Raw genomic sequence first — 12,632 nt, 5'->3', positions numbered from 1 at the left:
AATCCGCCTGCCTCTGCCTCCCAAGTGCTGGGATTAAAGGCGTGTGCCACCAGCAGGAAGGTTTTATTGTATATAGGAGAGGGAGAACAGCCAGAAGCACCCAGAAAGTCCAGAGCAGAGAGAGAAAATAGACTGCACATAGCAGACTAGATGCGGCCAACCACAGCTGTCTGTGAGATGAGAAAGAATCCAGAGGATAGAGAATAAGAAAGCACAGCAGGAGCTGAGCCCAGAGAGAACACAGTGGAAATAGTGAGGGTTATGATGATGAATTACTAGGGGAAGGAAAGACTTTGAGATGTATAACAAATACTTATGAGGAGAGACTAGGGAAGTCTGGAAGCTAGCACAGACTTCATATACTGGCAGGTGCCATAGGTATATATTAACAGGAGACCCATATGGCCCTTTCACCAGAGGTAAGGGAAATGACTCCTTTTTGCAGACTGACCATCTCCACAAGTCTTCAGGAATGTTGGCTTTTATCTAATTGCCAAAAATCCTCCTAGAGTCCAGGTTAAGCTCATTTCTGGACATTTGAACTGCCTTTTAGAGTTTCCTTTAGACTTGACAAGCCAAGGCAGGAAGTCAAGAAACTTGGAGGCAGACATTGGAGCAGGGGCCAATGAGGAATGCTGCTTACTGGCTTGCTTCTTCTGGCTTGCTGAGCTACCTTTCTTACATAGCCCAGGTTTCCTGCCTAGGAACAGCAACATCTACAGTGTGCTTGGCCCTCCCCTACATCAATTAGAAATTAAGAAAATGTCCCACAAAGATGCCCACAAATCAATCTGAAGGAGGCAATTTCAATTAAATTCTCTAGTTTTGTCAAGTTGACAGTCAGAACCTAACCAGGGGCAGGAGAGCTGGTTCAGCAGCTAAGAGCACTGGCTACTCTTCCAAAGACCTAGGTTCAGTTCCCTGCACCCACACAGTCAGTGGCTTACAACTACCCACAGGTCTAGTTCCAGGAGATCAGATGCCTTCTTCTAAATTTCAAGAGCACCAATCACCCACTTGGTCCACATGCATACATGTAGGCAACGCACATATATATAAAATAAAAAGAAAATTTAAAACACAACAAAAAACAATTAACCAGCACAGAAACTGACTGGAGATTATTCAACAGGGTGTCTGGTTCGCCCCCCCCCCCAGAAGCCATTGATTTAAATATAGTTCAACCCATCCACGTACACACAAATCTAAAAGCTTCTCAAAGCAGGCTTTTGATGCCCCTTAAATACAAACATCCAGGGAGCCAAGTGTGACAGCTCACACCTTTAATTACAGCACTCTAGGGGCAGAGACAGGTCTACATAGTTAGTTCTAGGACAGCAAGGACCACAAAGGATCTCAAAACACACACACACAGCTACAAGGACATAGTGGAATTTTTTGCATTGGTTTCTAGTTGCCTGTTTGTTCTTATGTGCACCATGCTCATGGCTGGTGAGGGGTGGGAGAAAAGGACATCAGATATCCTAGAACTGAAGTTACAAGAACTCAGAGGTCTGCCTGCCTCTGCCTCTGTCTCCTGATTGCTGAGATTAAAGGTGTGCATAAGGAACATTCACAAAATAATGAGGCACTCATGGAAATTAAAATTATGACTTTTCTAGAAATAAAAAATAAATCAGCCAGGTAGTGATGGCACACGCCTTTAATCTCAGCACTTGGGAGGCAGAGGCAGGTAGATCTCTGTGAGTTGGAGGCCAGCTTGGTCTACAGAGTGAGTTCCAGGATAGTCAGGGGTATACAGAGAATCCATATCTCGAAAAACTCCAAAACAAACAAACAAACAAGATATGATACAAAGAGTCACTCAGTCTGAAGAACTACCATAGATGTTGCTGCTGCTACTGCTGCTGCTTTCTTTGAACAGGGATTCAAAGTATGTTTGCCTGGATGGCTGTAATCAGATCTACCTGTCTTAGCCTCCTGAGGTGCTGAGGGTAAAGGCCATCCCACCACATGGGGCCGGGGTGGGGGGACAGGGGGAGGAAGAATCTGGTTTTGCTTTTGTTTTGTTTTGTTTTTGTTTGTTTGTTTTTCTGAGATGGGGTTTCTCTATGTAGCCCTAGCTGTCCTGGAACTCACTCTGTAAACCAGGCTGGAATAAATAAACCTTTTTAAAAAAAAAAAGAAAAAAAACAGGGCTGGAGAGATGGCTCAGTGGTTAAGAGCACTGACTCCTCTTCCAAAGGTCCTGAGTTCAATTCCCAGCAACCACATGGTGGCCCTCAACCATCTGTAATGAGATCCAATGCTCTCTTCTGGTGTGTCTGGAGACACTTTATTCATATACATAAAACAAATTAATAAACCTTTTAAAAAATCTTTTTAAAAAGTAATAATGAGCCCGGCGGTGGTGGCGTAGGCCTTTAATCCTAGCACTTGGGAGGCAGAGGCAGGCGGATTTCTGAGTTCTGAGTTCGAGGCCAGCCTGGTCTACAGAGTGAGTTCCAGGACAGCCAGGGCTACACAGAGAAACCCTGTCTCGAAAAACCAAAAAAAAAAAAAAAAAAGTAATAATGATGATGATGATGGTAATATTGATGAGGAAATGAAAGGGATAAGAGATATTTTAACTAGAAAAAAAATATTGATTTTTTTTTTCTTGAGACAGGGTTTCTCTGTGTAGCCTTAGCTGTCCTGGAACTAGCTCTGTAGACCAGGCTGGCCTCAAACTCATAGATCCAACTGCCTCTGCCTCTGAAATGCTGGGATTTAAGGCGTGCACCACCACCACCTGGCAGGAGAGGGGAGAAATTTTTTAAATAAAAATAAATAAATAAATAAATAAACAGAAGAAGCTCAGCAGCAGCAAGCATCCACACATCACATCCAAGCTAGCAGTACCTGGCTCTGGAGGGAGTCACTCTTCCAAAAGTCACATGAATCCACAAATACAGGAACTTTCTGGCCACACACCTGAAAAAAAAAGAAAGGACATACACACTTTAAACTCTATCTTGCTTACAGAGGTTTTCAGGAAAAGAGAAGGAACCTTTAAGGTGTCAAGTAGAGGCACCCCCATCTGAATTAAAAGATAATGTCACCCAGGCACTGGTGGCACACACCTTTAATCCCAGCACTTGGGAGGCAGAGGCAGGTGGATTTCTGAGTTCGAGGCCAGCCTGGTTTACAGAGTGAATTCCAGGACAGCCAGGGCTACACAGAGAAACCTTATCTCGAAAAAAAAAAAAAAAAAAAAAAAAAAAAAAAAGATAATGTCAGAGTTAATCTTGCACTAAACAGAAAAATGGAGAGGACAGGTTTATAAAACTGGGCAGTGGTTTAGAAAAGCTGGGCAGTGGTGATAGACCCCTTTAGCCTCAGCACTCAGGAGACAGAGGAAGGCAGATCTATGAGTTCAAGGCCAGCATGATCTACAGAGAAGGCTCCAAGACAGCCAAGACTACACAGAGAAACCCTATCTTGAAAAGCAAAACAAAACAAAAAAAACTAAAATCAAGTAGATTGTTTTTAAATATTTTTCTTTTTGAGTTCAAGGTTTTGCTTTATATATAGCTCAGGCTGCTGAAGTGACAGAAATCCATCTCTGCCTACTGAGTGCTAGGATTAAAAATACGTGCCATCTCACTTGACTCAAGATCATGGTTGGGTTTTTTTTTTAATTTTTTTTTTAATTCTACAAGTCCAGTAAACAAAACAAACTTATAAATAAGGTTAATTCTGGACTTTTCGCAGTTTCCACAGTACAGTCATGTTTCCCCACCTATGGGGGGGGCGGTATGTGTGCACACTCATGATAATGGAACACAAAGCCTCTTACAGTTTAAGCAGGTATTCTGCCATTGACTTGCAAAACCAATCACTTTATAATTATTCCCTTTTTTTTTTTTTTTTTTTTTTTGGTTTTTTGAGAACAGAGTTTCTCTGTATAGTCCTGGCTGTCCTAGAACTCACTCTGTAGTCCAGACTGGCCTCAAACTCAGAAATCCACCTGCCTCTGCCTCCAAGTGGTGAGATTAAAGGCATGTGCCACCTCTGCCCGGCGATATAATTATTGCTTTAAATACAGGCATTGCTGTAGTAAAACTCTGAGTCTATTTAAGTCTCAAAGATTCTAGTAAATTAAGTCCTACACAGTTTAATATGCACAAGATTAGCTGGGGACCTTTTCTGTGCCTGACTAGTTTAAACCTGGGGATCTGGGGTGGAGCCAGCCTGTGGGAGCTTAGAACCAGCAGTGGCAGAACTCAACCTGAGAACATATACACATTATCTTTTTAATCCCATTTTAGCCGAGAAGGGGAAAAGAAATGACAAGTAGCACCTGACGCGCAGTTCTCGTAATCGGCGTAGAGTCCAGTTTTGTGAGGAGGCATGAGTATACGAGGCGTGGCAGCTTCTAGGTAACTCCCTTTGGATCCCAGAGAAGGCGGAAGACTTTTTGAGGGGCAGTGCCTTTGGAGAACAAGGTTTCTTAACCACGCCATCCCTAAACGACCTTACATTTGAGCAAGCAGAGAGGAAAGAAAAAAAAAAATCTTGCCATTCAAAGTTTTAACTTTTTAACAAAGCTATATTGCTACACCCATGGAGACTAACTCTGACTATGCCCCAAATAGAAAGCAGCCTGACCTCTAACAGAAATAGCAGCAACCAGCACCTCAGGGTCAGCTCTAAATGGGAGCTAGAGTTCAGCAGGTGGGGTCTTCAGGCCTAGTAGGCTCTTTCTGGTTGTAGAGACAGGGTTTCTCTATGCAGCCCTGGTTGTCTGTCCTGGAACTTACTCTGTAGACCAAGCTGGCCTCCAACTCACAGAGATCCACCTGCCTTTGCCTCCTGAGTACTGAGGTGAAAGGCGTGCACTACCACTACCAAGCAGGTTCTAGTATGTTTTTTTTTTTTAAAGATGTATTTATTTATTACATGAAAGTATACTGTAGCTGTCTTCAGACACACCAAAGGGCATCAGATCTCATTACAGATGGTTGTGAGTCACCATGTGGTTGCTGGGATTTGAACTCAGGACCTTCAAAGAACAGTCAGTGCTCTTAACCACTGTCTAGTATGTTCTTTAGCTAGTTTATTCTATTATAAAGGGGATCATTTATAAAGTATAACAAGTTCCTAAGTATAAACCCAGAGGACCTGGTACATTCCCAGCAGCCACATGGCAGCTCAAAACCATTTGTAATTCAGGTTAGGGGATCTGATACCTCTGCCTTCCAAACGTCCCAGACATGCACTGGTACACAGACATATAAGCAGGTGAAACACCTAGACACATAAAAATAAAAATTTTAGCTTGGTAGTGGTGGCTCACACCTTTAACCTCAGCACTCAAGAGGCAGAGGCAGGTAGATCTCCAAATTCAAGGTCAGCCTGGTCTATACAGTGAGTTTTAGGACAGTCAGGGCTATACAGAGAAACTCTGTCTTGAAAAATCAAAATAAATAATAATAGTAATAATTTTTTTATATAAAAGTCTTAGGGAACTGGAGTGATAGCTCAGTGCTTAGATAAGCTTGCTGCTCCCATGAAGACCAGAATTCAGGTCCCAGAACACATATACAGTGGCTCACAAACCCCTGTTAACTCTAGCTCCAAAAGGTCCAATATCCTGTGACCTCTGTGGGCTGTGTGAAGAGGGTGGGTGGCCGAGGGAGTGCAGGTGGGGGTAGGGGGGATGCACACACACAAAGAGTAAAATATTCAAAATAAAAATTTAAATATTAGCTACTTAGACAAGAAAATAATCAGAAAATCTTTATTTTTTTTCCAGACCAGATCACATATAGCCCAGATTGGCCTTGACGTACTAATGCTCCTGGTTTCACCTAGGTGCTGGGATGACCTCTACACCGGGTTCAAAAGCCTTTCGGAAAAAGCAATTAGGCTGGGCAGTGGTGGTGCACGCCTTTAATCCCAGCACTTGGGAGGCAGAGGCAGGCGGATTTCTGAGTTAGAGGCCAGCCTGGTCTACAGAATGAGCTCCAGGACAGCCAGGGCTATGCAGAGAAACCCTGTCTCGAAAAACCATTAAAAAGAAAAAAAGCAATTAGAAGAGATTTTAAGGTAACATGACTTTAATATAAATATAAAACCTCATGATTGACTGATCGATTATTTTTTGAAACAGGCTTTTCTGCATAGCCCTGGCTGTCCTGGAACTCACTCTATAGACCACACTAGCTATGGACTCAGAGATCTGCCTACCGATACCTCCTGAGTGCTGGCATTAAAGGTGTGCAGCACCACCTCCTGGGCCGAAAACCCATACTTTTAACCAATTTCCAACATTACCCAGGTATGGTGCCACATGCCCTTGATCCCAGAAGTTGAACCATTAACCTCAGCTGTCATTTTTGCCTTGTTCCATAACATACCTGGAGCCAATCTTCTTATTCATTCTGTTAAATCCTCTTGATGGAAATTCAACCAGTGGTTGATATGTATTCTGTGACTAGATTACTGATGAACCAAAGTCTTTTATCGTCCTCTTATAACTGCAAGAAAAATAAAATAGAGTAAGTTGCTTGCACACTCCTGGAGGCCACACTTCTAAATAGCTGCCTGCCTGCTCTGGGCCTGCGGTCCCTGCACCTCCACTTCTTAATTCAATAATAACTAAACATGGAAGGTCTCTTTCTGTCCTTGATAAGGTTTCTACTGCTGTGATGAAACACTATGAGGAAAGCAACTTGGGAAGGAAAGAGTCTATTTGGTTTAAACTTCCATAATGTTAGGTGATGTGTCTGAACACAGCACACCAGGCCAAAGCAGTTCCACGTGTAAGAGGTTTTACTGGGGACAAAGACAGGAAAGAGAGAAAGACAAAGGGGAAAAGAAAAACAAGGGCGAAAGTAGGCTGTGATATAATCTGTTCATAGGTGAGTATGGGAAGTGGACTCTGGGAAGGTATGTGGTAGCCATAGCAATAGGTGACAGAACACCTATGTATGACATCCTGAGTTTGGAGCAGATCTGCAAAACTGGTCTTTTGATGCCAACACTAGGACCTAGGTAAAATATTACAGTCATTTTGCCTAGGAAGGTCTACTAAAATGTTAAGGCCTACGTAACTGTTTCCTTGATAGCCTACTATTATAAGGAAACTTGCTCATATGTTTCTACTGTTACTAGGAAACTTTCTCGTGCCAAGATTGATTACATATTTCTTCGGTGCCCCTGGAAACCAATCACAACAAAAGTCAGTAGAACTGTGTTGTATAGTTATCTACAAGCTTGGACCCTAACCAACCACCCAACAGCAAGACACTTACTTTATTCTTTCTAATTTGTATTCTTAAAAAGTTACCTCTAGCCAGGTGTGGTGGCACATGCCTCTAATTCCAGCACTTGGGAGGGAGAATGACTGAGGTACACTTACAATGATACTCTACAATGATACTCTAAAAAGTTCATTTCAGCGGCAGGCAGTGGTGGCTAATGCCTTAATGATCAAAAAGGCATTTTCACCGGGCAGTGGTGGCGCACACCTTTCATCCCAGCACTTGGGAGGCAGAGGCAGGTGGATTTCTGAGTTCGAGGCCAGCCTGGTCTACAGAGTGAGTTCCAGGACAGCCAGGGCTACACAGAGAAACCCAGTCTCAAAAAACCAAAAAAAAAAAAAAAAAAAAAAAAAAAAAAAAAAAAATTAATCTTAATTTTTAAACCATAACTTGAAATTACTTGATAATTACCAAGCAACCTAAGGCTCACCGACTACAACTAAGATAACATTTATAGCACAGGTTCCACATGTTTTTCCGAAGCACTTTTCATGAACAACCCACTCTAACAAAAGCCACCTCCTATGGTGCTTATTGTCATTTTCCAGGTTGATGCTCAAGGCCGCCAGCTCACAGGTGGCAAAGCGGCCACTGGCGTTCAAACCCCTATACACCTACAGGAACTACACCAGAAGAGGTTCCAGGGTACAAATGCAACGTGGGTTCTGCCCTCTGCTTGGTCACTTGAGATCAGTGTACACAAGGAGCCCTACGCCCCGCTACACCCCTGAATCGAATACGGATTTGCGCAGACTAGTAACCTCAGCACGAGCGGGAGAATCGCCCTGCGGAGCTCTCCACCAGGGGAAGAAGGATGCATAGACCCTGCAGAAACAGCAGCCGTGACTGCGAGCGACCTTACGCACGCCCCGCTCGCACTTACACGCGTGGACCAGAGCCTTGTGGGTAGGCGGCATCTCCGGCACTTCTACAGAAGAAAGCGGAAGCCCCGGCCAAGCCATCACAGCACAAAGCTCTGGCACCCGCGCTCTGCCAGCTTCAAAGCAGGTGGACGAGACAGTCGAAGGCTGGGGGCGCTAGGCCCGACCTCGTACCTGCGGTAGGCGACTTCTCAGCAGACGCCAGACAGAGGTGGGAGCAGAGGTCCCCAGCCCGGAGTTTCGCGGCCCGCGCCTCCGGCGGCCCCGCCCCCGTCTCCACAGCAACGCGGCCGCGCCGGAAGCTGCCGTGTCGTGTTTAGTGTGCGCGCGCGCTGCCTTCCGGGAAACAGAGGCTTCTCTCTGAGCTCTGCGTCCTACCGTTTTCTTGGTTTGAAGTTTCAACACTTCTTGGAAGCGGGTCTCCTGTTACAACTCCTGAACGGACCAATGTGGGGCGGAAAAGTGTCTCTCGTCCTTTCGTAGTGGCTCACGTCGGTAATCTCCGCACCAAACAGGCCAATTAGCCGAATCTTTAAAGACAGGACTTCCAGAACAAAGTATGACGTTTCATACTAAGAACAGTGAAAACTAGTGGGTGGGTGTCTGAAGACGAAAACCAAGGGGCAGGAGATATGACTCAACAGTTAAAAGCAGCCGGCCACTGGTGGCGCATGCCTTTAATCCCAGCACTTGGGAGGCAGAGGCAGGTGGATTTCTGAGTTCGAGGCCAGCCTGGGCTACAGAGTGAGTTCCAGGACAGGCAGGGCTATACAGAGAAACCCTGTCTCGAAAAACAAGCAAACAACAACAACAAAAAACATCAACAGTTAAAAGCACTTTTCACTCATCCAGACTCCCAATACCCACATGGTGGCTCTTAAACGGCAGTGACTCCCAAGACGCAATCCCTTTTGTGCAGGCAAAACATTCAAACTCAAAAATTTTAAAAAGATGAAACCCAAGAAATACGGGTTTTGCCCTTTTACAAGGGCAAATGGTGATTTTGTAATTCAAAGATTTAAAAGCAGTTATTGGTGGCAGTCATTTGTGGGAGGCTGGGGCAGGGGGATACCTGCAGGCTAAAGACAACCTTGGCCTATTGAGTCAATTCCAGTACTGCCTGAGCTAGAATAAGACTCAGACTGGGGCCAGGTCGTGGTGGCACATGCCTTTAATCCCAGCACTTGGGAGGCCAAGGCAGGCGAATTTCTGAGTTCGAGGCCAGCCTGGTCTACAGAGTGAGTTCCAGGACAGCCAGAGCTATACAGAGAAACCCTGTCTCGAAAAAACAAAACAACAACAACAACAACAACAACAACAACAACAAAATCCTCAGACTGGGAAAGGAAATAGTGTTTAAATCCAGTCTGCTGAAATGACAAGATGGTTCAGCAAGTAAAGGCACCTCCCATTGAGCCATAGGACCTGAGCTCAATCTCCAGGATTCCTATGGCACAAGAGGACTCACTCTCAAAAGTCATCCTTTGACCTCTATCCACAAGCCATGGCCATGCACACAAAAAATGAAGGTAATAGAAAAATAAATCTGGCCTGCTGGTGCATGCCTGTACTCTCTCCCTAGCTACTCAGGAGGTTGAGGAAGGGTGGGAAATCACTAATTTTAAGATCACTGTCAGAAATCTGGAAAGACTGTCTCAAAAAAGAAAGCCATGGGGGGGGTGGGGAATGAAGGAGGAGGGAAAGAATGGTTGCAGAGGCATGAAAATCTCGTTGAGTTTGAGGCCAGCCTGCTCTTCAAAGTGAGTTCCAGGACAGCCAGGGCTACACAGAGAAACCCTGTCTCCAAAAACAAAACAACAAAACAAAAATCATTGGAGTTAGGTGTGTGGCACATACGTTTAATCCCAATACTGGAGAGGCAGAAACAGGTGAATGAGTTTCAGGCTAGCCTCCTCTACATAGAGAATTCCAGGCTAACCAATGCTATAAAACAAGACCTTGTCTTAAAAGAGCCAACAAAATTAAGTTATAGAGTATACAAAATAAAGTATATAGAGAAAACCAACCTTTGGGGGATAACTCTTTTTTTTTTTTTTTTTTTTTTTTTTTTGGTTTTTTGAGACAGGGTTTTTCTGTGTAGCCTTGGCTATCTTGGAACTTACTCTGTAGACCAGGCTGGCCTCAAACTCAGACATCCACCTGCCTCTGCCTCCCAAGTGCTGGGATTAAAGGCATGCACCACTACAGCCCAGTTGCGGGATAACTCTTATCTGAAGTTACAGCTTCAAGAATTGTTAAGGTAATTAAATTAATTTCATAGTCAAAATACTAGAACCCTGTTTAATTTACTATAAACTATTCTTACAAGTAGCTTCACATAAGTTATATGTTTGACATGTCCAGGATAAGAAATGATATGTATGTGTGCATGTGTCTGGTAGGGAGATGTTCATGTGAGTGCAGGCGCCCTGGAAATCCAAGGCATTGGATCCCCTGGAGCTAGAGTTATAGGTGATTATGAATTACAGATGCTGTGTATCAAGCCCGTAAGGGCAGTAAGTGCTAAGGAATCTCTGGGACCTAAGCACAGGCTCTGGATTTCAACTGATTTGTGGATACTACCTTCCCATTGTATGCATGCATCAGCCTCAGCTCTGAGAAACTGAGAAAGAGATCAGCAGCATTTCCATGTGAGATACAGGAAAATCGTTAGTCCTACTAAGAAGAAAATAATAATGTATGTTACTTTTCTACTGCTATGACAACTCCGTGGAGAGACGGGCCTACCCAAGACTTCCTTAGAGGCACTGATGAAAGGACAAAGGGAACTTTAGTTTTGTGTCTTTATCTAGGAACAGACTTGCAAGGCATGTCTTGCCCATAGGAGTGAAGATTGTGGTTTCTGGGGATTCACTCTCCCCACCTCCACCCCAACCCCCACCCCGGCACCCGGCACTCTGGTTATCACTCCTTTAGCAGTTGTGCCTGAGATATCCTGTGTTCTCTTTGCCAACATGTGTGACTTGGCTCTCTGCTAACCTTGGCTGTTCTTCACCTCAACCTCCACAAATACTATGTGTGATGCTGTACTTCTTAATAAACTAGCTTGGCATAAGTCATCAGCTTATGGAGGACCTCCTGGTCATAGCTATTGCTTTTGTCTTCTTTATTTCTCTTCTCTGGTCCTCCACACGACACTTTGCTGCTTGTGACTCTTATTCCTGCCAATTTGGATTAAAAACACCATGACCAAGGCAACTTATAAAAGGAAGGGTATATTTGGAGTTTATAGTCCTAGAGGGATAGGAAGTCACCACAGGAGGGAGCAAGGCAGCAGACAGGCACGGCACTGGAATACAAGATAAGATCTTACATCTTGATCTGCAAAGCAGGAGGCTGAGAGGGCACACTGTGGAGGGTGCTAGTCTTTTAAAACCTCAAAACCTGGCCCCAGTAACAGACCTCCTCCAACAAATCCACAGCTCCAATCCTTTCCAACAACAGGGAATAAACCTGTGGAGGCCACTTTCTTTCTTTCTTTCTTTCTTTCTTTCTTTCTTTCTTTCTTTTTTCCGCGACAGGGTTTCTCTGTATAGCCTTGGCTGTCCTGGAACTTATTCTATAGACCAGGCTGTCCTCAAATTCAGAAATCTGCTGCCTCTGCCTCCCTAGTGCTGGGATTAAAGGCATGTGCCACTACTGCCTGGCTGGGGACCACTTTCTTTCTTTTAAGATTGGTTTTATGTATATGAGTACACTGTAACTGTACAGATGGTTGTGGGCCTTCATCTGGTTGTTGGGATATGGATGCTGTGAATTGAATTCAGGACCTCTGCTACCTCCAGTAGGCCTGGCTCACTCCAGCCCTACACGCACTTTCATTCAAATAACCACATATAGTAATAGTAGTACAGCTTTCTTGTTATCTAGCACTTCATGAAGTATTTCCTTTGTATAAAACCAAAGTTGTAGTTAGACCTAGTGGTGAATATTTTTTGTCTGGGCAAAGTGGCTTATAAGAGTGCCGGGATCACCAGGCAGTGGTGGGCCTTTAATCCCAGCACTTGGGAGACAGAGGCAGGCAGATTTCTGAGTTCAAGGCCATCCTGGTCTATAAAGCGAGTTCCAGGACAGCCAGGGCTACACAGAGAAACCCTGTCTCAAACAAAACAAAACAGAGTCCCAGGATCACAATAGGACTTAGGAATTCGCATTGGGACCCTTCTTCTTGCCAAAGGTGGGCACAACATTGACAGTTTGACAGTTGTTCCATATTTACTGCTTAGCCTGGCCTGTCTTCTTCCCCTGTTTGGCTGCCTTGGGAGTATGATCTCTCACCCAGCACAAGCCAGAGAACCAGGATCTCCCACTATGTGGCCAGCTACTTCCAGAGTAGTCAGGGGCTCTACACCATACTGGCCTAGGTGACATCATCCTCCAGCATCAAGCCTGCCAGAAACACGACTTGATTTTCGGGGACAACACCTTCCAGTGAGACCACATGAACTTTGATTTCCTAGCC

The 12,632-nt window shown here is 44.5% G+C and overlaps 1 protein-coding gene across 8 annotated transcripts in view; it reads right to left on the bottom strand.

Moving 5' to 3' along the window:
• Nucleotides 1-8,652, bottom strand: part of Sfi1 (SFI1 centrin binding protein) — a 64,389-nt gene extending 55,737 nt beyond the window's left edge. For 4 of the 8 annotated variants that reach the window (XM_031340682.1, XM_031340687.1, XM_031340686.1 and 1 more), the window contains exons 1-4: nt 8,324-8,440; nt 6,363-6,482; nt 4,304-4,477; nt 2,863-2,934 (exon numbers count right to left, since the gene is read on the bottom strand). In XM_031340682.1, coding sequence (XP_031196542.1) covers nt 2,863-2,934; nt 4,304-4,477; nt 6,363-6,385 — 269 coding nt within the window. In that variant the 5' untranslated portion in view covers nt 6,386-6,482; nt 8,324-8,440. Of the gene's footprint in view, nt 1-2,862; nt 2,935-4,303; nt 4,478-6,362; nt 6,483-8,029; nt 8,053-8,151; nt 8,297-8,323 lie in introns of those variants that run through there. The other 4 variants (XM_031340688.1, XM_031340683.1, XM_031340684.1 and 1 more) reach the window with 4 other exon arrangements.
• Nucleotides 8,653-12,632: the final 3,980 nt, after the last annotated feature.

The sequence above is a fragment of the Mastomys coucha genome, unplaced genomic scaffold (genome assembly GCF_008632895.1).
Source record: "Mastomys coucha isolate ucsf_1 unplaced genomic scaffold, UCSF_Mcou_1 pScaffold22, whole genome shotgun sequence".
Taxonomy (NCBI): Eukaryota; Metazoa; Chordata; class Mammalia; order Rodentia; family Muridae; genus Mastomys; species Mastomys coucha.
This window is presented reverse-complemented; position numbering and strand designations above follow the sequence as displayed.